Source organism: Diorhabda carinulata, chromosome 4 (genome assembly GCF_026250575.1).
Source record: "Diorhabda carinulata isolate Delta chromosome 4, icDioCari1.1, whole genome shotgun sequence".
Classification (NCBI taxonomy): Eukaryota; Metazoa; Arthropoda; class Insecta; order Coleoptera; family Chrysomelidae; genus Diorhabda; species Diorhabda carinulata.
The window spans coordinates 11,672,170-11,698,091 of NC_079463.1; the positions used below are offsets into that span (position 1 = coordinate 11,672,170).

The 25,922-nt window shown below is 34.3% G+C and overlaps 1 protein-coding gene across 1 annotated transcript; it reads right to left on the reverse strand.

The window, feature by feature from the left end:
* Positions 1-558: 558 nt before the first annotated feature.
* LOC130892859 (Y+L amino acid transporter 2) lies at positions 559-25,922 on the reverse strand. The gene is made up of 10 exons (XM_057798536.1): positions 25,666-25,922; positions 21,928-22,174; positions 17,748-17,873; positions 14,310-14,403; positions 12,669-12,713; positions 11,166-11,490; positions 9,461-9,535; positions 9,123-9,282; positions 7,103-7,230; positions 559-4,108 (listed from the first exon to the last, which is right to left on the reverse strand). The coding sequence occupies exons 1-10, from the start codon at positions 25,861-25,863 to the stop codon at positions 3,959-3,961; spliced, it is 1,548 nt and encodes a 515-aa protein (XP_057654519.1). The 5' UTR covers positions 25,864-25,922; the 3' UTR covers positions 559-3,958.

A 25,922-nucleotide genomic window follows, 5' to 3' on the forward strand; every position in this document is an offset into this window, starting at 1 on the left:
GTCACTATTATTTTGAAAATTGAATTTTAGGCTTTAAGGAGTGATTTTGATTTATTTTTCACCATAGTTGCTGGGAAAATTTTAATTCTTCACTGTTAAATGGTGATTTGAAGCTACACTTTATATTTAAGTTCGTCTATTTTAGAAGATGACTTCAAAAATGTCTTTTCCACAATTTTAACAAATATGTCACGATTTTATGAAATTTTGGTCATTAAGAAGTTATTTCGACCTAGAATTCACCATAGTTGCTGATAAAATATAATTGTTCATACTGTTAAATGATGAAATGCAGTCATCTTTATATTTGATATTGTTTGTATCAAAACACGACCCCATAAGTGCCTTTTCTTCAATTTTAACAAATTTGTCACATTTCCCTTCGATTCTGGCCAGTAATTTATGATGTTTCACTTTTCATTTAATATTGTATGTTTCAAAATATTACTCCAGAAGTGTCTTTTTCATAATTTTTACCAATCTGACACCCTTATGTTGGATTCTGGCTAGTAAATTGTGATTCAATATGAAAAAAAAAAAAAATAAATGAAACTCCCCTTTTCGGTTATATTATTTATTATTATCCAACAAAGAGATATTCTTTCTTTGGTTTTTTTATTGTACATAAACTATACAAGCTATAAACAATACACATTTATTGTCGATATGAGTAAGCATAAGATTTTCATATAATACAAGGAAAATATTAAAAAATAATATATAATCAAAATAATTAGATAACAATTTTCGAACTTTTATAAACAATAAGTAATTTATTAAACAATCCATTCATTTATACAAATTTTTGGTAATTTAATTTATAATCAATACTTGAGTAAATAATACTGCAGTTTTTAATGGGGTATATTTCTAATAAATTCGTTGGTTAATATTTTATTGAATCTTGACGTTTCCTTACACTTTGGAACCATTTTTAAGAAGAAACATTCAATAATAATTAAAATATGTTTGTAACAAACATTTGAACCGTTTTTTACACTCAAAAACTCTCCAAGTCTCATTTCTCAAACTTAGATCGCTCGTAAATTATTTTTCATTCCATTTTTCTTATAGCTTTAGCACTGATCTATTATAGTGAAATGTGTCCTTCACTGAAAAAAAGTCAACGTATTTTATCACTAGTAAGTCATTATTTCTGACCTTTTCACCATAAAAATTCTTCTTTTTCCAATAGATTTCATCCTACTATCCTTTTCTTCCATTTCCTACCATTTTCAGAGGCTTTAGCACTGATCTATTATAGTAAAATGTGTTCTTCACTGAAATAAAGGTCAAAGTATTTTATCACTAGGAAGTCATTATTTCTGACTTACTTTTCACCATAGTTTTCACTGTTGAACGGTGGATCGTCGTCATACTCCATATTTGAAATTGTTTTTTAAAAACGTTATTTCAGAAGTGTCTTTTTCACAATTTTATCAAATCTGTTTGATTCTAGGCAGTAAACTTCTGATTTTCCCTTGCTATACACCAAACTTTCTGAGAAAGTTTGAGGTTTTTACTGTTAAACACTGAACCACAGTCATACTTTGAACTGGAAATTTTCTGTTTCAAATAGTGACTCCAAAAATGTCTTCTTCTGGATTCTGGCCATTGAGCAGTGATTTTAACTTACTTTTCATCATAGTTACTGAGAAAATTTCTTAATTTTTGCTGTTAAACCGTGGATCGTAGTCATACGTTATACTTGAGATTGTCCGTTTTAAAATTTGACTCCCGAAAAAATGTTTTTCACAATCTGGACAAATCTGTCACCATTCCTATGGATGCTGGTCATTGAGGAGCAGTTTTAACTTACTTTTCACCATAAAAATCCTTCGTTTTCCATTAGATTCCATCCTACTACCCTTTTCTTTCATTTCCTACCATTTTCAAAGGCTTTAGCACTGATCTATTATCGTAAAATGTGTCCTTCACTGAAATAAAGGTCAACGTATTTCATCACTAGGAACTTATTGTTTCTGCAGGTGAGTATATATCGCTGAGTAGGCAATCACATTAATTTAGATTTTCATATTCAAATGACTAGTAATAGAATAATAAAAATTATTATGGATAAAAAATAATTTGTTTTTTTGTTAGGTAGGCAAATTTTCACACTTCTTCTCTAGAATTCTCTATTGTCTTTCGAGCGTCAGATTATCGAGATTTTATTTTTCATTCTCCTTTCATACATTTTTTCCACTTTTTACGATCCTCTGCTAATTAATTCATCTACTTTTCTGCTTTTCCTTGTCTTCCCCCTTCCTGAGCTACTTGTCTAGTTTTCCTGGGTTTTCCTTTTTTCATATCTTTTTGCTTCTATCCTTTTTCTTATTAGGCTTTGTGGTGTTCTCCTCTCTATGTGTCCGTACCAGTTTAATCATCTTAAAATTATTTGGTTTCCTGTCGGTTCTTGTTTGAGCTTCTCTGAAATTACATCATTTCTTTTCCTATCCATCCTCATTCTCCTTGCTATTTTCCTCGTTTGCTTCATTTCCTCTACTATTATTCTACTCTGTATCTTTTTAATTCTAACACAAACCTCGTATTTTTTTTTAATAATATACGTATATGTTTTTTAATTAGTGATTCAAAAAAACTTTCCTTTACTTTTAAAATGTCAAGTTATGTATACTAAAATTACGAGGAGGGTCCCAGAAGTACCTGGACTGACCTAGAGATGGCGGTAGCTGCGTGAAAAATACCACTGTAGAAAGTACACAATCTATACAGCATATGTTTCGAGTTTGAAGACGCCCCGTTTCATTTGTAGGCGTCGGTTTTTTGGGATGCCCTTGGGATAATTTTCATTGACTATCTTGAAAAAGGTAAAACTATCAACGGCGAGTATTATACAAACTTATTGCAACGTTTAAGCGAAGAAATCAAGCAAAAGCGGCCGTTTTTTTTAAGTTTGACTTTGATTTAGCCCTCTCGGATCATTTTCTGTTCCCAGACTTGAAAAATGACTCGGTGGTCAAAGATTGAACTTGAATTGAACTTATTGAACATCGCTGAGAAAAATGTATGGAGCTACAAGGAGATTACATTGAGAAATATATTTATGTCCAACATTTTTGTGTTTTCTTTGTTGGGCAAGGTACTTCTGGAATCATCTTCGTATGTTAGAAATTTTTATTAACCTCTCTTTTATATTTACGTTTCATATTTATGTTAAATCTGTAAAATATAGAGAATTTTGGAAAATTTTGTTTTCAAAAATCCAAATAGATTTGGCAGTTATAACAATAAGGCAACAATCACTACTAAAACAAATAAAAAAAACAATTTTGATAAATTAGATATGTCTATATACCTTTTATAAAATTTCAACAATACGTTCGATATATCACAATCATTCATTCATCAAACTGACATCAGAAATTTGCAGTTTAGGCTTTTAACTTGCAAAGTTGATAGTAAATTAGGTTATATAACTTAAGTGATTGTAGTATAAATACATATTATTACAATAACTTTATTTACAGTCACCACATTATAAAAACTATAAATAACTACATCTGTACTCATTTTGGGTATTGGAGAGTTACCAATATATTTTATTAAAATAATTACACGAAACGTAGCGAAAAATCTACTAGAAATAGATGTTAACAGCTGTGGAATTCAAAACGTTAATATCTAGTTCAATATTCAAATCAATAAAAGATGCCGTTTCTGTAAAATTGCAGCTTTCTTCATTTTGCATTCTTTCTATAGTTCATTGACTTCCCATTATTAGCTGCGATAAATCACTTTCGGTTGATTACTCTTCGTTTTCTCTTTTTTTCTTTATAGTTTACCGTTTGTCTTGGCTGCTTTTGTTATTATTTTCTATTACTTTTGGTTCCGGCATTTCGTTTCTCCAAGTGTAACCTAACTTAACCAAGTTTTTCTCGGCTTGCCTCTTCTCCTTGGCCACAATGGGATCTATTGCGTTATTCTTTTGATCATTTCAGTTGGTTTTCTTTTCATTATATGCCCAGCCCAATTGAGTCTTTGTACTTTTATGTATCTCACTATATTTTCCTTCTCCTTCTTCCATAGACAAAGTATCAATGGTGAGATTGCTGTTTTCTTCAACCATTCTGTTAAACCAGGTCACCTGAAACGATAGATTGGCCTTCATCATGCAGATCATTACGGCCATCTTTAAACTTTCGACCCCATTCACGCACAACACCATCACTCAAGTTTTCTCTATACACACGACTCATTCTCCGATGGATTTCTGCAGCACTTCAGTCTGTAGAAAACGAATCACACTACGTAGGGAGCATCAATAATGGTGGACATGTTTACGTAGCTATAGCATAACGCCGACTGACGCCTGAATGTCAAAAATGGCGGAGTGTGTAGTGTGAAAGCTTCGCAATCGCTTTCAGCGCATGCTCGCTTTTTTAGACCCATGTAGCATTTGTACGGAGCAATCGGAGGTTTAAGAAAACAACCTTCGAATAGAAATAAAGTTAAACTAATATGAACCTATGAGGTAAGGAAGACGAATCGAAAGAAAATTAGCAAGAAATGTATAATAAACTAAAAATGGAAACTATCCATTAAATCACTAAATTTATCTCCCCATTACCCTTGAATGAGTCATTAAAATTTGTTTTGGTATATTCTCAGTTCAATTTTGCTTATAACTTTAAATTAATCTCCACGAATTTTGTTAAAATGATGAATTATTTCAAAAAATGATTCATGGATAATAAAATTAAAATTATTCTGTAGGCAATAGCGGCCCATGGTTGTTTTTATATTATCACAACCTCAATGCACATTATAATAAAAATCAAATAGTCTCTAAAAAATGAGAAATTTAAAAAAAGCGCTTGGTAAGTGAGACCTCATGCCTTCAATGGAAAAATGCGTGACAATGAGCAACCGTCAAGCTTAAATAAGTTCTCCTTCATTGATTGTAACAACCACTATGTTTACGATATGCAAAGCTTGTACGAGGTCTGGCTATTAAATAACGAGACTGGTTAAGAATTTTATTATAAAAATTATTCTACACTCGAATGCTCCCCTTCAATATACTTTCCTCCCCTAGCCACACACCTTTCCATACGTTTTTTACATTGATCGAAGCAGTGCTGAAAGTCTTTAGTGAGTGCCTTTGGAAGCTCTGCCGTTTTTAGACGGGGAGCTAGCTACAAAAAACAGCATCGATTTGGTACATGGCGTTTGAGTTCGTAAACTGTAAGAAAATACTTAGTACATCCCCGAATGGCATTTCTGGCTGTTCGTTCAGGCCGCAAAAGATAATTACAACCAGTTTTCCACGACGAAAAATGTGCCGGAAAAACTGATGAGGTACACGCGTGAAAATTGATGCATGCTAATGTGAGAACCTCAACTAAGAGCGGTACACTAATTCCAGAAATGAAAAAGGTTGGGAAACCCTCGCCAGACGCGACTCAAAGATTCGGAAAATCCCTACGAAAAACCGACAAGGTACACGCGTAAAATTTTTTTCACATGAATTTGGGGACCTTAATTAAGAGCGATGCATTAATGCCAGAAACGGGATCGGTCGGAAAACCCTCGCCAGAAGCGCTGTAAAGACGAGTTGCGGCCGGCCGCGCGGTACGCCAGAAACTGGGAAAGCGGCTTGAAATCGGACGCGATACGAAAAATGAAATAACTCAGCGAATTTGCAGCGTATCGCGATGATTTTTTTTTATTTGGGGTAGAAAAAACGATATTTCTAGTGGTGTCAATGGAAAAGCTCTGGACTATAACGACTTTGAATGCTATCGATTTTAAATTTACGTCGACCTTATTTAATTTTTTTAAAAGGTTTTCCGACCAGATACATTTCTGGCACTGTTTTGCCGTTCTTAGTTGGGGTCCCTAGAAGTGCAAAAAAAATTTTCACGCGTGTACCATGTCGTTTTTTTTTGACTGATTTTCCCGAACTTTGGATCGCTTCTGGCGAGGGTTTTCCGACCGATCCCGTTTCTGGCATTAATGCATCGCTCTTAATTAAGGTCCCCAAATTCATGTGGAAAAAATTTTACGCGTGTACCTTGTCGGTTTTTTCGTAGGGATTTTCCGAATTTCTGAACAAACAGCCAGAAATGCCATTCGGGGATGTACTAAGTATTTTCTTACAGTTCACGAGCTCAAACGCTGTGTACCAAATCGATGCTTTTTTTTGTAGCTAGCTCTTGGACTATTTCTGCTTTACCGCTTCCATCGACTTAAATCGGGTCCCTTTCAAAGCAGATTTTATCTTTGGAAACAAAAAAAAGTCGTAAGGTTCCAAATCTGGTGAGTACTGGAGCGCTGGACTGCGCTTACTGGCCAAATACTGCTTCACAGATAGCGCGTTATGGGCAGGTACGTTGTCCTGGTGCAAAATCCACGAGTTGTTCTTCCACATCTCGGGCCATTGTATACGAACTCGTTCTCGCAGTGTGTCCAAAACTGACAAATAGTAAGTCTTGTTGACAGTCTGACCCTCTGGAACCCATTCAGTCATCACGATACCGTTGATGTCGAAAATAACGATCATTATTGCCTTGAATTTTGATTTGCTCTCTCGGTGCTCACTAAAGCGCTTAAACTACTCAAAAACACGCGCACGAGATAGAGAATTATCCCCATAGGCCTCTTGCAATAATTTGTAGCACTGAGTAGGAATTTTTTTCAATTTAACGAGAAATTCAAGATTTATACGTTGCTCCTGATTTTCGGCACGAGAAAAAAACACGTTCGTTTCAAACCGCTATTGCACAAATACTATAATATTGACAGAAACGTATTTTGGAACGTGCATAGACAAGATATCTAGATTTTTACTCTACCCGTCTAGAGCGCCCTTTAGGCGCGCAATCTCGTTATTTAATAGCCAGATCTCGTAAGTTCACAAAGATGAGCTTGCCTTACCAATCAATTGCTTCCCTTAAATTAGACTAGTAACTTGTCTTTTTACCTTATATAATCTTCATGCTATAAAAAGTAGGGAAGCATTTGAAAAAAAATGAAATGTCTGCTTTATTATCCGTTGGACCCTGGTTAGTCATCCACAAATCATTCTTATTATAAATCTAAATGGTTCTTATATTTTTACAGCTTTCGCTTTACCCACCACCACGAATATTTTTTGCAAAAAGATGGTAACGTCGTTTGATTTCTTTTTGAACCAATCGGGTTTGCGCCAATAAACGAAAACGAAGTAAACTGGAATCGATGATAATATCATTAGGAGACCCATTCCTAAAATTATTAACAATTCATTATCATATAATTTAACATAATTGTTGGAAGTAATATTAATTAATTTACGTTAACAAATAAACCCACGGGAATGATAAATTTATTACTATCAACTGATTAAAACCCACTTTTTTCTATTGCCAAAAAGTTTAGATTTGACATAACACCACAGGAAAAAGTCTATGAGTAATAAATCGGGACTGCGTGGTGTTCCCGCTGGAACCATGTTCTTCTGTTATAAACAAGTCGTCTAACATGTGTACATAAATCTCTGAATTTACTGTAACTATGCGTCTCCTTTCATATTCAAAACAGTAAGGACCTGTAACTGCTCGCGCTGACATCGCAGTCCATACTATCACTTTAGGGGGGTTTCTGATGTTTGTGCTTTGGAACGTCTGCGAAGCTTTTTGACTAGCATTCTGAGGCTTCAATTCTTGCACCAACTGAATTTTGTAAGGGTGCAGTCCCAAATCTTTGTATTAAATACGAAATAATGATAATCCATTAAAGAAACAGCACGCTTCCAAATAGACAGGCTCATCACGAACAAATCGAGTTTTCGACCGGTCTAGAAGATCTTGGACGCACAGATTTCAGTTTGTCTAGTGTTCATCTGGTCTCTTCAAACACCTCGATCCATTTTTCAGTAAGAGCATCATTACTGACGGATATTGCAGAATTTTCTAGTAGCCTAATGACCGTTTTATTTATTATCTCTGATAGAATATCTTTCAGTTTCTTCAGAAGGCAAATCTTTATATTGAGTTTCATCTATTGGTGCCTATGAGTTATCTGCCACATTTTTTGAATCAAATAACTTTGGAAGCGAAATTGAAGATGGATTGGCTTTATAGTAGGGAAACCAGCAACAAACATAACCAGATAAGCATTTAATTATAATACAATAGGCAAAAGAAAAAGAGGCAGACCTCTACGAGCGCAAAGAATAACTATAGAGAAACAATTGCAATAGATAAAATGACATGGAAAAATTATCCTGAAATAGTAAAAAACATAAAGAAATGGAGAGAGTCCTTTTCAACAAAATTGGACGGAACTCAACAAGGCATAATCTCAAAGTATTACCAAAGCTGCTGAAACATCGACAGATGTCATTTGCTCCACTGAGAGCTATACCACGATGATGGTGTTGAAGTGTATATGAAATCATTTTGGTAACTTTCACTCACATCTCATAAACTATCAATATGAATTAGATATACTTCTTACTAAATTATTTGCTTCGTTAGATTAACATGCTAAATTAGTAGAGGATGGGCTACTTGGGACACCCCCAACCACTCCACCGCTCACTGCTGGCGCGCTGACGTCAGCGATCTCTTATCTTGATAAGTAAACGTTCAAAAATTATAGAATAAACTGAAATAATTTCTTTATCACAAAACCGCAAACACACCCACACACTACTTTGAAATAGTATAGTAAAAAAAGCAGATGATAGTACAGTTTTAAACTTTAATCCCAAAAAAAGGATTATAAGTTATCTTAAAATTGTAAAACAAAAAAATTCCAATCACCATTTTAAAAATAAAAGTTGATAAATTGTTTCAATGGAACGTCTTAGTTCATTCAAGAAGATCGACAAAAACAATAGTATAAGAGGATTCGGTCTTGTCAAACGTCAAAAACGATGCATAAAACGGTATACGTCAAAAAATAATTACGTAATTCATAACACATCGCAAACGACGCATTAAAAGTCAAAAACGACACACAAAACGTCAAAAACCACGCATTAAACTTCAAAAACGACACTTATAACGTCAACTACGACGCATTAAACGTCAAAAATGATGCATTAAACTTCAAAAACGTCCAAAAATCACTACTTATATTGTTTTATTATTTCTCAAAAATACAATATTTACCAGTTTCGTATGGGCTAGCCGCCATCGGTACTGCCGTTACAAAAATTGTACAAGCAAGATAGAGAATGGGCCAAATAAGATTCACTTTTATTGGTCTATTGAGATCTGGTTGTTTCCATCGGAGCCATGGTAAACAAAGAACTGCTGCTCCAATGCTCAACTAAAATCATGAGGTTAATTTGAATCGTATTAACGTAATATTTATCAATAGAAGGTATCAGTTCTTTCTAAATAGATTCAAATTAATTATTTTTATCAAGATTTTTCTTATTATTTTTGTTTTAATATATTTTTTATATCTGTAAAATGTTTGACGTACATATAAGGAGGTGACTTACCCACGTAGCGAAGCCTACGTAGTTTATGAGTGCGTCTATATCTGATACAGTTAAATAAAGTAAAGACAGAATGGCCTGAAAATGAAAAATTCAGCATTAAAGTTCGTTAATTACCGAATAACTAAGTCATAAGCGCTTATTTTACATATTAAATGCATTTTTTTTTAAATATTTGTATATAAATATTCAGAGCTTTGGCCAAAAAACAACATTTCACGTATTCTTTCGAGCCAATATAGATAAAATTAATCCACTTCTTGTAAGCCTCGGCTGAGATTGCCTTTATACCTTAAGTAAATTACTTTTGGTGGTTTGACTAGACTCATGGCGTAGTCCCAAAGCAGATTTTTAAGTTTCGAGAAGAATAATAAAGGGAATTAAGTTGTCCTGTTACTTTTCTTCTAATCAATATTGAATACAAGATATAGTTCATCCCCGTTGATGATGTAGTATATTTAAGTCGTACATCACCAATGCATATCGCCCTAACCGTAAAATTGGTCGAGAAGGATCAAAATAGTGATCTCCTCCAATTCTGGAATCAAATCTTTGCGATTTCTGGTTCTAGGGTCCTCATCAACGAGTACAAGTAATGCTGAAAGAATTTATGTGTTTCGAAACACCCCAAATTATCATTAAAACAGTATGGGGTAAATTATTGACCAACAATAATGCCGTTAACTGTCTATCAAAACGAGAAATTACGACGCATGATTTTTCTTTGTAACTTTTTCTCGACATAGTAAAAATACAATGATGAATGGAATGCAATATCATGTAAATTTTATTGTGGAAATAAATTTCTGGAACGTGCGAGAACGCGAAGGGCAATACTCATAGATTTTCATTGTTTCTGTTATGAACAGCATAGCAGCCACTGGTTTACTACACGAGGGTAGTTTGTAAATTCATTTGTTTCTAATAAATAATGTCAATTTATACTTTAAATACTGTTTTCTACATATTTACCCTACAACGAAACCAGTTTTCTTCAAATGAATATTCAAACTAATCTACGAGGATTGTATTGATGAGCTATAGCCTCGAAGGAAGGTACTAGACTAAATCCGACAACAATGTCGTGCGCTGTGGCTCCCCCACTCTCGAGTCCGCTTGTCAACCGTCAAAGATCGAGATTGAAAACTTTTCGCGCGTGAAAGTTCCTGCAAATAGTACAGGATGAATGAATGAAGATCGCACGATGAGGAACTGAATGGAATACCACTGATATCAGGTGTGATTGTCCAGAAGATCGATAGTGAGCTGTTAAAAGATCGGTGTGTGACTATCCTTGAGCTTGGTGAATTTCAAAAGAAACGGGTTATCTCAAAGTGAATGCTCGTTGAGTCCCTCGGATGCTAACGAATGGACTCTATCGTCACGTCAGTGATACATTACACCCAAAGGAAAAAAATGTTCAGTGATGTCACTTTCGTTTACGGCCACCAAATACATTCAAACAAACGCAGTCGGCTAAAAGGTTGTGTGTTTGAGATGAAACTCCAGCGAGCTTCTTCATGAGAATGCTCGAGCCCACGTAGGTCGTCACCACGTTCCTCAAGCTGAAGGAAGAACTGGGTGACGAAAGCTTTAAGAGCGAATGGAAATTGGTGTATTCGTGAGCAAAAAGACCTTAAATACTGCGCATGTATATTAAGAAACATCTTTCATATTTTTGTAATAAATTTAAGGATTTGCTTCTCACCATTACGAGTACAGATGGTGTAGGAGTTAACTTCTGGGACTGAATCATTGTGAGTAGTTCGGGCATTTGACCGTTACATGCTCCCGCGTAAAATAATCTTGAGGATGTTAATAAAATTCCGTTGACTGCTCCGAATGTTGAAAGCGCTACAAAAACGGGAATGGTCCAAGCTAAAGGACCGAAAAGTCTATTTGCGAATGTCACAGCCACCGCCTTGGAACCTAGTATTTCAATTGGTGATAAAGTTGTGTAAAATGCCACGTTTGTTAGAACGTAAACAGCAGTAACTAAAGTACAGGAAATCGCTATCGCCAACGGTAAATTCCTGAAAAATATTAAATGTACAATCTGAAAAAATCGTACTTAGTCAGTCAACGTCTTCGTCATTTTGTCAATATTTTCATCAATGATAATGCCAGTGGTACTTGTAGTTTGGTTAGGAAAAGGAGTATTTAAAATATTGTGATCTTATTTGATAAGATGTCTTTATCCTGATTGTTTACTAACTCCTACGGCTGCTAGAGGCTTGTTTTATATAGTATCATCACTTTCCAAAATAGTCGATTCGAAAATTGATTCGAATTCTTTATATTCGCTCGTAAGTTTTTTTATTGTGCTCAGAAAAATTCCTGTTATCTTTATGGATTTCCATTTGTTTTAAGCAAATTTTGTATGATAGTTTTCATATAAATTTGTATTTTCAACAGAAAAAATAGACCTGTTTTGTTATATTTTGAAAAAATATAAATTCAAATTTATTATATGCTAGTGCTTGAGCTCCTTTTGTTCAAATCTGTTCTTTCTACTCGTTCCTTCTTCAATAATTTCCATCTGTTCTACAGCTGCCAAGCTGGAGTTTCAGCCACACCTAAAGGATTCAACCGGTACACCACAAGAAATAAAATTAACTCAACTTAAACATCTGAGAATCCAGTTGGGGGCTGCAACCATCTCGGATTTCCATAAGTCCCCGTCTTATCTTTAATACATACACAAATCTGAGTTGTTTTTAATTTATAACTGCTTTTATTCATTGTGCTCTTTTGGATACGCAGTTAATGCGAATCTATTATTTTTTCAATAAATTTATTTGTAGCTGAAACTTTTATTTTTCTTAATAAATATTAATTTGGATAATCGTGTCTGGGGATCGTTTTCAGCTTTTCCGCCTTTTTTTATTAATTTTTAAGGTATTTCATTAAAAAGCTGATGGCGTTCAATTTAATATTGATTGCTCGCCCCATCTGAGTACCAGATATTTATATACTTTAACTGAGGCCAAATACCACTTCCTGATGAATTTAAGCTTATACAGGACACAGAAAAATAATGTCAATAGATAACAAACAAATTCCCGGTGAGTTTACCAAATTTTAGTTACGACATCATATAGGAACAGCTTCATGGTCTATATCAGTGGACGAGTTCGTAACGTAAGAAACATATTTAGGTATTACATTGTTCGTGTCTTTATAAACATTCTGGTAATTTTGTTTTACATACCTAACAGGATCTTTTAACTCTTCAATAATGAAATTCAAATAATTCCTGAAAAAGAAAATGATAATTAGTTTATTTTTTATCAATTCTAATGTAACTACAAGTTTCGGTCACTCTAATTACACCCTCAGAGTTGACGATTCGTAATTGGATCTATGAAATCAATAAAAATAAAAGCAAAACTTAAATCACAAACAATATAGGGAATGTCTTATAAATAATGTCGATATTCAATGTTCACTTTGTTAATTAGATAATAATACGAAGGTTTCTACTTAAGTTTTGATACAAATATAATAATTGCATATGGCTTTATTGTTTTTCAAAACATTATCCATTGAGATCAATAAACTTTTGCATGCTTTTGAACCAATTGTCGAACGCATCAACCGTGTAGAAAAACGTTGATCTCGAAATTTATTTTTGATCTACTGGAATAAGACCAAATCATTGGGTGCTAAACCATCACCATACGGCAGATCACCCATCAATTCTATGTTTAGACTGTTCAAAAACGTTTTTATTTGAACTGATATTTGAAAGTTTGCATTGTCGTGGTGGAGAATGATTAGTCTTCTGCGATTGGTTTCTCTGATTTTATCGAACACTTCTAGCAAACAAATGCTGGTGTACCATTCAGAATTAACCGTTCTACGTTACTCTAATGGAACGGTGGCGAAATGTCCAGTTATTTTGAAAAAACCATTTGCTCCGAAGCGCTTCATGAGCGAACAACTTTTGTTGGATTTGATTCGTCTTGAAAGACCCACACAGTCGATTGCTGTTTAGTTTCTGAGGACGTTCCCCTTTAAAAATATCCAAATTTTATTATGGCAATGTCAGATTTAGCATATTCACATCAGTGTTGCCATATTTCAAAAATTAAGTAGCAAACTTTCAGCAAGCTCTTTGAGACTTTTGTAAAACCATCCTTTGGACATCTTCTTTGGGCTCAAATTTTTCGCCTTGAATCTGAATAAATAGTAATTTGACTGAATGCTGGATGTGATAGGAGCTCTATACCTCCAAATTATTCGATCTTATACCGACATTCCTTATAACACACTCTCTGTAGAAGGAGAAGCAACTAAGCAGTGTATATCATAATGATATAAAATAGATAGATAAACACATTGAAGGAGAATCAGTACAAACATTATACACAGAAGCTAATTTCCATTCATTATCCTACAAATATGTTATAGTTTCTTTTGGAATATGCAGGAACATATTATTATCCATTTGATAGTTGGTGTAGTTAAATGCGTGTCTTCTTCGTGCGTGTTGACTTCCAAATTTGGTTATTTCCTTACTGGAATTATTTTTCATAATCAAAAGTAAGTATCCTATGTGTTTTTTGGAAATTTGTAAAGAACAGTTTATAACAAAGTCTCGTCGAAATTTGTTTTCATTTATTAAATTATGGTATGTTTTCATTGTAGTGTTTCCTCTTACTAATTTCCCTTGTTTTTATTAAATTTTTTTCATAATATGCTTCGTTGTTTGTTTGTTTGTAAGTGAATCCGCAGTCTCGTGGAAGAAGTTTGAGGTACATCAATACATTTGATTATCTTACTGACGTATTCAAAAGAAAATAAAGTTTAAATTCAGTTTGACATGGTGTTATGGCATCGATTTACTCACCAACCATTATAAGCAAAAAGCCCTGAGTAAAAAGATAGAGCCAGTGACGTTATTTCGTGATTGGTGTTCATGAACGTGAAGTGCTCCGTTTTTCCTGAAAATAAAGTTATAATGATCATATTCTGTAACTAAAAGAATATAAAGAGTTTGTTTATCATTAATATGTGAGCGTCAAGTTTTCTATTTCTATTTTTATAGAATAGAAGCTAAATATAATTATTATGAATAAACTGAGTACGTAATAACATTAAAATTGATAAGTTTTTTATATAGTTTTATACAGTTTCAAACATGTTTGCAACCTTTCTACGAAATGTAAAGATTAAAACAAAGCTAGGAAATGTCTATAGATTAAAACTCACTCTTTTATATCTATGTTGATTAAGTTGATATTTCGATAACCAAGTTATCGTCTTCAAAGACTGAAGGTAAAGTAAAATCTAATTACTTCACTTACTTGTTTTATGCTAAATTTTCCTTCCAATAAACCTTCTCCCGCGAAAATTAATTCCAGCGGGAAACTCTTCTTGACGGGAATGTTCACACCACACTTCACATATCACAAAATTTATTATAAAACAGGTATTAGATTTTAATTACCTTCAGTCTCTGAAGACGATAACTTGGTTATCGTAACGCGCGTCAGACAGTGTGAGTATTGGTGTAGTGGAGGTGTAAACAGTGTATCCAGTATGTGTGTTGATGTTAAATAGAAGACTATCAACCATACAACACACTATAAACTATAGGGGTGAAATTGCAGGGCATAGCTAGTCTGGAATATTGAGGTTAGCTTTGATTATAAGGTTCATAACCTTGAATACGAGGGTCCAAAATACAAGTGAACCAAGTCCACTATACCTACTTTTGAGCTACACAGGTTTAAAGCTAGAGCTTCATAACAACACTTTTTTTAAAAGTATTTATTCACTTTAAAAAGTTCAAATAGTAATTTAGACATTTACATAAGTTTTATCCATCAAATTCATGTTATAACTCCAAGAACCGATCCATCCAGGTCACTATCGAAGGACATACCTCAGAAACATTTGAGGTTAACGCTGGTGTTTCCAATGGATGCATCTTGTCACCTATACTCTTCTTCCTGTATATCAACTATCTATTTGACCAAATTGCAAAACCGATCTATAGCTTCAACGACGATAGCATACTGGTGTCGTGGTTCAACGCAGAAGCCCCAATATACTCGGTTAACATCCAAATCTAAAGGCAACAACAGATCATCAACATGTTGCAAACATTCTGGAGTAGAGTGGAGGTAATCTGATTGAGTTTAGCAAATGTCCTGTCTGGTCATAAAATATCACCAGAACCATCCTAACTTTAGTGTCCTTTTTCTTGTATTTGATTGAATCTTCCAGATGTTTTGTATTCAAAGACTCTTCTCGTTGTATTTTCACACCTTCAAACTAAGGCTTTATCATATTTGCAATTTTATTGATGGCTACCAATCACTAGACACATTGATGGTCCTATGTTAACATCTAAATCCGTAGGCAGCAACAGATCACCACCATCAATACTGATCTTGAAAACATTATGGAGTGAGGTGGAAGCAATATGATTAAGTTTGAAGTAGCTAAGACCCAAGCTGCTGTTTATACTCAGGATTTGGTCCTGCCTGGACATAAAATATATTCTAACTTCAGTGTCCTTTGACCATCTGTATTTGATTGAATCTTCCATATGTTTTGTATTCAAAGACTCTTCTCGTCGCATTTTCACAACTTCAATAATTTTTTCAGTTTTAATGATGTCTACCAGTCATATGGTTTCATTGTAATTGTTTGTTCTTAGTATCGTTGGGAAGGAATGAGTGACTTGGTATTGTAAATTTCACATGAATTCTTTCAATTTCCAATAGAGGGTCTTGACCAAGTTTCATTAGAGTTAGACCAGTTTTTATAGTAGCTTTACAGTATATGTGTCAAAAACCAGAATGTCCTGGCATGTTTCTTGGAACCAAATCCTCAGACATAGTGCTGTTATTACATAATAACTATCAAAGTTGTTGACATAAAGATTTCTTTTATAGTAGGCTACTGAAATTGTGAGCTTGATGGAAACCAATGTCTTTTGAAGATTAAAAATGCAAATATATTTTTTATCTTGTATGGCTGACATGACTTTCTTCAGATCTATCCGCACTTGTTCTGCTCACCACCTTAAGTACCTTCAGCGCTGATTTTGTGAAATAACAATTTGTAACTAAGCAACAGAACTTGCTACTGCTTAATGGATCAAAAATGATGAAAAGTGGACTTGGTCTATTTATATTCTGAGCCGTCTAATTGATAGTTTGACAAGAAGCTATTATGAGGACCTACTCACGAGTTTATTTATTTGAAACATGAAGAAAAACAGAAACTAAATTCAAACTGATATTGTGAAATTTTTTTTAACTCGTTACTATAGTTTTATTTCGTAAATATGCAGTAATAAATCATTTAATAGACAATAAAGCTGACAATTTATAAGTGCTATTACTGACGAGTATCGATATTTGCTAGTAGTAAATGAGAGCTAATATCGATAAGGGAGTTTTATGGTTTTTTCAAATGTGCGCTTGACTTCTGTAAGAAACAAAGCTGAAAATAAGTAGAATAATCATTTTCTGAGTGTTTTCAGAGAGATATCAAACCGTCAGTGAAATATGACATTTTTAAATCCATTTTTCAATCAAAAAATTTTATTTTTATGTGCGCCTCGTCATTGCCAGCGCCAGTGAAAGATGGTTTAGTTCTAGAAATTTTGCTCTTCAAATGAATAATCAAAAAGAAATCCAGAATAGTTTCAGGGAATTTTATAGGTAAATCAATATAGATCTACTTTCAATTTATAGCCTAAAGGTTGCTTGACATAATGCAATACAACGTGCAAGAAATTGCATGCAAGTCCGTAAACAGTAAATGTAAACAACTACCTAACCTCAAATTTAATCTAATATTTTGTACCTAGTTTAACAATGAAAATAACAGAATAAGCCAAAAGTAACTAGATTGTAGCTTGCACGCAATAAAAAGAGCACAAAACCGATAATTTCAAGATCTTGCATGAAACAATGAGATGAACTTCATCTGCGCATGCTTTTGATCAAGAAATATTGCGTCTTGCATTGCCTTGCACGTTGTATTGCATCATGTCAAGCGGCTTTAAGAAATTGTTCATTCTACAGCAGTGTTTGGCTGAAGACATCACTGTATTAGCCAACACTGTAGTTGAAGCTCTTTTTAAGCAAAGTCCCATGATTTGATTTGCGTCTTTTAGTTTTAAAAAATGAAGAAAGTACTTTGCTAATTTCATCCTTTGGTGAAAATCTTGTGAAAACTATCCAGCTTTCGAATTTATCGCAAACAAAAGATAATATGATTTATGTATGGTACAAAAACATTTTTTATAAAGTATGTTGATTAATACCTTTTGTTAATTCATATATTCCAGCTCCAATAATTATAAATAGGGCTACTAATTTGGCATAAGTAAAAATATCTTGAACTGTCGTTGCCCATTTCACATCATAACAATTTATAAACGTTAAAACGCCTGTAACAAAACATTCTGATTAAAAATTTTACGTTTCAGACTCATACATACAAATAATGTTCAAACAATACATTATATTTACATAAATTCATCAGACTTATGGAAATATTTTCTTATGTCATTGGTAGGTGCATAAAAACATTGAAACAATATTCACATCAGGAGTAACTGCATGAAATATAAGAAACTGTGATTCTTATACCGAAAATCAGCAAATCGAACCATGGTCTCTTACAATCCCTAGAACCCTTGATTCTTGGTAACAAAATGAAACCTCAAGTAGAATATGCTACTTAATGATCCAACGCTAATCAGTCCACGAAGAAAAGATTTCAGCAAAGTTTTCAACCCCTTCTAGCCTGAAAGCTTAATATTAAAGACAAATTTTACTCAATACAAGATACAGTTTCAAAAGAGAACAATATCTGACCTATGATGAATGGAAGCTAAAGACGGAGAACGTACTCATACACCATCTTCCTAGAAGTCATCTTGAAGCAAAATATTTTGTTCAATTTCAAGTATGAAAACGAACGAAGCAACGAATACATAGAGTTGCCAACTATACGGGTTTGAACAGTATTACTTTTTTATTATACTTTTTACTGTTGAACAAATATAAAGTATACAAAATACTGTACTTAGATGCACGCACAAATTTGTTTTTATTGAGTCAGAGGGCGCTCACTGCTCAGTGCAGTGCAGCCACATCACACTGAGTTTCTGAACGAATCTGTCAATGTCAAATATTCAAGACTCACTGACAGACATGCGAGTGTGTGCACTCTCAGAACATAACCTTTTTTCGCGTAGACTTGTTTTGTCTTACAACTTCAATAAAACTGAAATAATTAGATACCAGATAACATTCGCATAGAGGCTATAAAGCTATTCGAAGACGATAACATTAACATGTTGGTAAGCCTTTTCAACAAACGATTGGCTCTACTTAACTTTTATAATGATTCCTAAGACATCAAAAGTGGTAAAATGCAAAGATCATCGACTGGTTAGTTTAATGAGTATATATGCTCAAGCTATTCTTCCGTATCCTTCACACAAGGATGTTCAGAAAGCTAGAAGAACTAAGTGGAATGACCCAGTTTGATTTCAAAAGCGGTATGGGTACACGCGAAGCAGTTTTCCGCCTAAATACCCTCGTTGAAAACTGTATTGAGCAACGAAAAGACGTTTACATCACATTCATCGACTACAAGAAGGGGTTTGATACCGTGAAGCACGACAGTATGATAAAAACGCTGCATAGCGCCAACATTGACAGCAGAGATATGAGAATTATTAAAAACCTCTACTGGAACCAGAAAGCACGCGTTAGGCTGAATCAGACAATCAACCCAGAAGACTTCAAAGTTTTAAGAGGGGTAAGCCAGGGGTGTATTTTGTCTCCTATTCTGTTCAACCTCTATGTGGAGAATGTCTTTGCTGAGGCTCTTGAGGGCTCTGATTATGGCGTTAAAGTTAATGGATACCCGCTGAATAATATTCGCTATGCGGACGATACGGCAATACTCACAGACAACGTACTCGAGATGCAATTATTACTAGATAAAACAAATAATATTGGGAAATCATATGGCTTAAAAATAAATGCAACAAAAACCAAGTGCATGACAATAAGTAGAAATGCAATTTTAAGTGCCCAACTGCATATAGATAAAGATAACACGTCTATCGAGCAAGCGAAGACGCTTAAATATCTAGGAACAACTGTAAATGAGAAATGGGACCCTCAGCAGGAAATTAAATGCCGCATTGAACACGCAAGACAGGCATTCATTAAATGTAAACCTTTGACCTTCGGTATAGAGTGGTCAAATGTTATGTGTGGTCAATTTTACTGTACGGCTTGGAAACATGGACATTAAAGATATCGTCCATCAATAAACTAAAAGCCTTCGAAATGTGGGCCCTTCGAAGAATGTTGTGTATACCATGGACAAACTGAATGAGGAACGCGGATGTACCGAAAAGAGCGGGGACTGAGAGAGAGTTGTTCAACTTGATCGGGGTGCGAAAGGTTGGATACTTGGGTCACGTTCTTAGAGGATAAAGATATACAATACCCCAATTGATCATACAAGGAAAGATCGAAGGAAACAGAGACGTAGGCTGAAAACAAATGTCATGGCTTAGCAATATAAAACACTGGAATGGCATAAATAACACTGGTGAACTGTGTCATGCCGCTATAAATAGATGTCTGACCATAAGATAATCCCCAACGCACTGTAGGTGCAAGGCAGTAGAAGAAGAAGAAGATATAACAGTGATAAGTTTAGTGTACAAAAAATGGATAACAAATTACATTCTTCTCCTACAACGTCAAGAAAGAAAGTCAAACTACCGAACAATAACTTATTAGAAGTGTCAGTGTAAAGTTTGATGTCAAAAAAGTAAACCATAGTTACGCAATAAATTAAAAGAAAAGATGTCCACCGAAATTTTGGAAATCGAAAAATTGGAGTATCGAGCCATCATCAAGTACATGTATTTAAAGGGGTTAAGACGTAAGCAGATTTACGAAGATATGCTTAAGACCCTTGGTGAATAATGTCCTTCGTATGCGACCGTGAAAAATTGGACTGCAAGCTTCAAAAGAGGTAACTTGTTCATCATATAGTTCACGTCAATTTGGACATGAGAAACATTTCTGCAAAATGGATCCCCAAATGTTTGAATGTTGATTAAAAGCGTACAAGGGTAGAAGCATCGCCTTCGATCTGTGCTCGATTTGAAAAGTATATAGTCTTCTTAAGCAAAATTGTTACTATGGATGAGACTTGGGTACATTTCTACGATCCAATGTCCAAAAATCTGCTGGAAAAGTTCTTGCTTCAGTTTTTTGGGATTTCCATGGAGTAATCATGATTGATTTTTTAGATAAGGGTAGAACAATAATTGTAGATTACTGTTCGACATTACTGACCATTCTACGGGAAAAAATTAAAGAGAAAAGACGCGGAAAGCTATCCAAAAGTGTTTTGTTTTTGCAGGACAACGCCCCTGCACACAAATCTCATGCCATGCAAAAAATTCGTGATTTAGGGTTTGAATTTGAAATATGTATTGAAAACAAAAAATAAATAAATAAAATACTGTTCATTTTTCTAAAATTTTTTTCATAGAACTGAATATACTTTATTTCTTGTAAAAAAAGTTGGCAGCCCTACGAATACTAACGTCATCCTGGCTACTAACAACTGCTGCCGTCTACCTACCACTAACACGTGATTGTCTGTAATCTTCCAACATCCTTAATCACTCTTCACTCTTAGATCGGTCTGGCTGAAGGTTTAACAATCGAATTATTGTTTGGCAAATTAATTTCTTAAAATGATTTGAAAAATTGATTTTACTTGTACAGGTAGGATGCGTTTTGATTAACACAATAACTACCGCCAGCCAGATAGCTCGTATAATGTCCGGGAGAGTGAAGGAGATAGTATATAAAAACTGGCCTACCTGAAAATCTCTCTCAAAATCTTTGCTAGCTCTTAGACTACAGGGACCATTTCAACATCGAAATATGAACCAAGCTACAACTGAAGACCAATATCCATCTCTTCAGGAACATTCTTTTTTCTATAACGTACGCATTTACTACGTATGGATATAATGTTCGAAAGAAGCTTCAACCTCAGCAGAACATCAGTTTAAAACCAACAGTAAACATCCTTCGATGTATTAGCATTAGAAAACTGTGTATAGTAAATAAGATAGCCGGACACGTTCATTAAATCCAATAATAAGGATATAAAATATCATTATAAGAATGTTGAGTAGCGGGACATGTCGTTTCCCAAAGGACCTGATTATATAACAGTTTATCTTGAAAGAAAGAAAGAAACTAATTGGAGTACTAGATTACATTGACAAGAAAGAAATAAAGTTAATTGGATCTCTCCATCAGATTGTTGTTTCCAATGAAATTAATGTGATACAATTGAGTGTGTTTTGATTGGTATAATATATTTAATGTCTCTTAAGCTATATCAAAGAGTAGCGTTGGAGCTTAATCTAATTAGAGACTTACAAATACAACAAACTGCCAATAGTCTTGCTGCGCCGTCTGGGGGTTCACATTCAGGAAAAAATGGTTTCATGACATATTGACTGAAAGTTAAAGCTACTATAGCTTGTGAGCAAGGCCTTACTATCATACATTCGATCCATAATCTTATAAATGCCCAGAATGGTCCGAAAGTTTCCATGATGTAGGCGTAATCGGCACCACTTTTTCTTATCATGGTACCCAGTTCTGCATAACAATACGCTCCCACCTGAAAAAAAGAGTGACTTCATTTAATATTAATGAAAATAAATGTGGATAGTTTCCTTATATGCGATGTCTAATACATTTCAAGTATTTACAGAAGTACCTAGCTCAACAAAAAAACACACAAATTTTTGGAAAAAATATATTCAATTTTTAACGTAATCTCTTTTTACCTCCATACACTTTTCCCAGCGATTTTCAATAAGTTCGATACCCTTTTTATAATAAGAATCGTCAAGCTTCTCAAAATAGCCATTAACTCACTTCTTTATTGTTGGAAGTCTTTGACCACCGAATAATTTTTTCAAGTCTAGGAAAAAAATAATCCGAGGGGGCTAAATCTGGTGAATAAGGTGTATGAGGTAGCACTTCAAACTTTATTCATCAATTTTGTCCATTATAATAAAGGATGTGTGAGCTTGTGCATTGTCTTAATGAAACAACACTTTCTTCTTAGCCAAATGGGGCCGTTTTTACTTGATTTCTTCGCTTAAATGTTGCAATAAGTTCGCATAATACACGCCGTTGATAGTTTTTCCTTTTTCAAGATAGGCAATGGAATTTATTTCATGCTCATACCAAAAAACCGACGCCATGACTTTGCCTACAGATGAAACGGTCATTGTCTTCTTTGGAGCCGGTTTTCCCTTTTCAGCCCATTCTTTTGTTTCGGGTGTGAAATGATATACCCAAGTTTCATCATGGCTATGAATTGGCGCAAAAATTTGGCTTTCTGTGAAACATTGCTAAATAATCGACGGAAGCATCTGTTTTTTTTCCATTGTGAGTAAACGCGACACCCACCTTGCGCACAGCTTTCTCATCTCCAAATTTTCAGTTAATATGCGATGTACCACACTTTAAAATGTCTACCATGTCTGGTAGCTCGTACACTTTCAGTCGACGATCATCCAGTACTACTACAAGGTCTACACCGATTACTGGTGGAATGGAAAGAGGAAAACTCTAGCATCAAGGACGAAACAATAAAAGAGGCTATTAGAAGAAAAATCAATGAGGTGGACGCACAGACGGATGAGTGAGATGAAGACCCTTACCAAAAAACTGGACAGATCACTTAAGGAGCAGTCTCATCCAGAGTAGAATCTAGTTCAGTTTTTATATTGGTTGGGCTAAGAAATTTCAAATAAGAACTTTGCGTCTTCAAACTTAGAACATATGCTGTACTTTCTGATACAGTGGTATTTTTCAAGCAACAACCGCCATCTTTAGGTCAGACCAGGTACTTCTGGTAATATTTTCTTATATATCAGAGTTGGGGGTTCAAGAAATGGTAATGGTACATCCAAAAATATTTTGCGTTTATTATATTGAAAATTTGAATTATTTTCATAATTTGCATCAAGTGTAGCTAGACATTCTTTTTAATTAGACTATTCCAATCAAATCATTATCATCCTTAGACCATGCGGTTATAGGGACTTTGGTAGGTAAAACGGAAAAAACCTCTAAAAGGACTAACTTTAGAACGGTCTTGCACGACTAAGCCACATTCTATACTTTATAGACTGTTCTTAATAACCTCAAAAGATTTGAGACGCGTTGTCCTAATAGACATTTTGCCACTTTTTAAAATAGGAGTCTAAGTATGGTCCAAGACCATTTTGTTTTGACATAAGAATGAAATCTATGAGAATTATAGTATAAAATGAAATATAAGACCATTTCAGTATAGTTGTCTTTATTACGTAATGACTTCCTTTTAAAATTAGAGACTAGACTCATTTTCTTAATCATTGGCCTTCAAATAAAAAACAAAAATCAAGTACAGGGTTTGGGAGTATGGAATTTGAGTACTTGACTTAAGAAAGCGGGCGAAAAATACAACAAAAACAATATTTCGCTACATCATTAGTTCATCTTAAATTATTCATTGTTGATACCCACAATATGATGATGTATGCAATTTCAAATTGGATATGCATGCTTAGAAACAGAACTACCTTAGCGTTCTTCTCTGTCAATTGTCTCTACGCTTTTGTATTTTAGGAAATTATTGATTCGGAATCATTAATTTTAAGCATTCGGTTTTTGGCACCCATTATGAGCTAGAACACGATCATAAATGCAATTTTAAATTGGATTTCCTTGGGTTTCGTATTTTCAAGCTTTCAGGCATCAACAAGTTACATTCTCTTGGAAACAGGCTTTCTCTTTCCTAAAATATCTCTGAAGTCTTGTATTCTAACAAGTTGTTGATTCATTGTCTCTGCTATTGATTCGAAGCATTCGGTTTTTAACACCCATTATGTGCTAGAACTATGACTATGACTACAATTTTGAATTGGATATCTTTGGGTTTCCTATTTTCATGTTTTCTAGCATCAACAAGTTACATTCCCTTGGAAACAGGACTTTCCTGGTTTTCTTTTTTCTTAAGCATTCGGTTTTTAACACCCATTATGAGCTAGAACATGACTTTGACTACAATTTTGAAATGGATATCCATGGGTTCCCTATTTTCCTGCTTTCAGGCATCAACAAGTTAAACTTCCTTGGAAACAGAACTTTCCTAGCCTTCCTCCTTCTCAAATCCCTCTAAAGTTTGTTCTAGGAAACTGTTGATTTAGAGTCTCTCCAATTGATTTGAAGCATTCTTTTTTCGGCACTCATTATGAGCTAGAACATGACCATGACTGCAATTTTGAGTTGGATATCCATGGGTTTCATATTTTCATAGTTTCATGGCATCAACTAGTTACATTCCCTTGGAAACAGGACTCTCCTGGTTTTCTTTTTCCTTAAGCATTCGGTTTTTAACACCCATTATGAGCTAGAACATGACCATGACTAAAATTTTGAATTGGATATGCATATGTTTCCTATATTCATGCTTTCAGGCATCAACAAGTTAAACTTCCTTGGAAACTGAACTTTCCAGCCTTCTTTCTTCTCAAATCCCTTTAAAGTCTTGTGTTCTAGCCAGCTGTTGATTCAGTGTCTCTCCTATTGATTCGAAGCATTCGGTTTTTGGCTCAGTTTCATTGTTAATACAATCCCTAAACGAGAAGGTTCCGAAAATGTGCTTAGCAGAAGGATGAAATATTCTCCGTGAGTAATATTTTTGTCACTGGATGAGAAAAAAGATTTCATGTTTGATATTAAATATACTCCCCTCAAACTTTATTGCGTAGGTATATTCGAAGCTGCATATTCCTTCACAAACGAAGAAGCAAGTGATTTGTTGGGGAAGTCTTTTTGTGACAAAATGAGACTGATTTTCTATTGAGAAATGTTAATTGTTGCTCACTGTTACAGCCACAGATCTAGCTTTCATTTCCTGTTAAATTCTTGGCAATTCATTCTTAGTTTTCACGAAAACATCTTTCAATTACATAAAATAATCATTTTTATTAGAAAAATTGTAATATGAAATATAATATCCCGTTTTAAAATTCAACAAACAAATAAAAGAATTGTAGAATAAGTAACCAAATACCCACAATTATTTCCAGATTCAATGATTTTACTTACCATAGAAAATATTCCTGAAGCAGTCCACACTATCAACGAAACATTAACACTTCCCGTATTTTTTAACACTCCCGATGGACTAACAAAAATCCCCGAACCGATTATACTTCCCACAATAACCGTGATCCCATTGATAAGGGTCATTTTTGGTTTGAGGGTGATTTCCTCATCGCCCTTTTTAGGTTCGTCTTCATTCATGGTTGAACCTGTTCTGTAGTGCAAAAATTTAATACACGAGGTCCTGGAGTTCTCTATAA

Bases quoted from the DNA above. Each gene is read 5' to 3' on its own strand.
- LOC130892859 (XM_057798536.1), bottom strand. From the start codon at position 25,863: ATGAATGAAGACGAACCTAAAAAGGGCGATGAGGAAATCACCCTCAAA. The intron at 14,404-17,747 runs GTATTAATCAAC...CTTTATTTTCAG, and splicing joins AATATATGAATTAACAAAAG to GAAAAACGGAGCACTTCACG. The intron at 9,283-9,460 runs GTAAGTCACCTC...TCATGATTTTAG, and splicing joins ACGTAGGCTTCGCTACGTGG to TTGAGCATTGGAGCAGCAGT.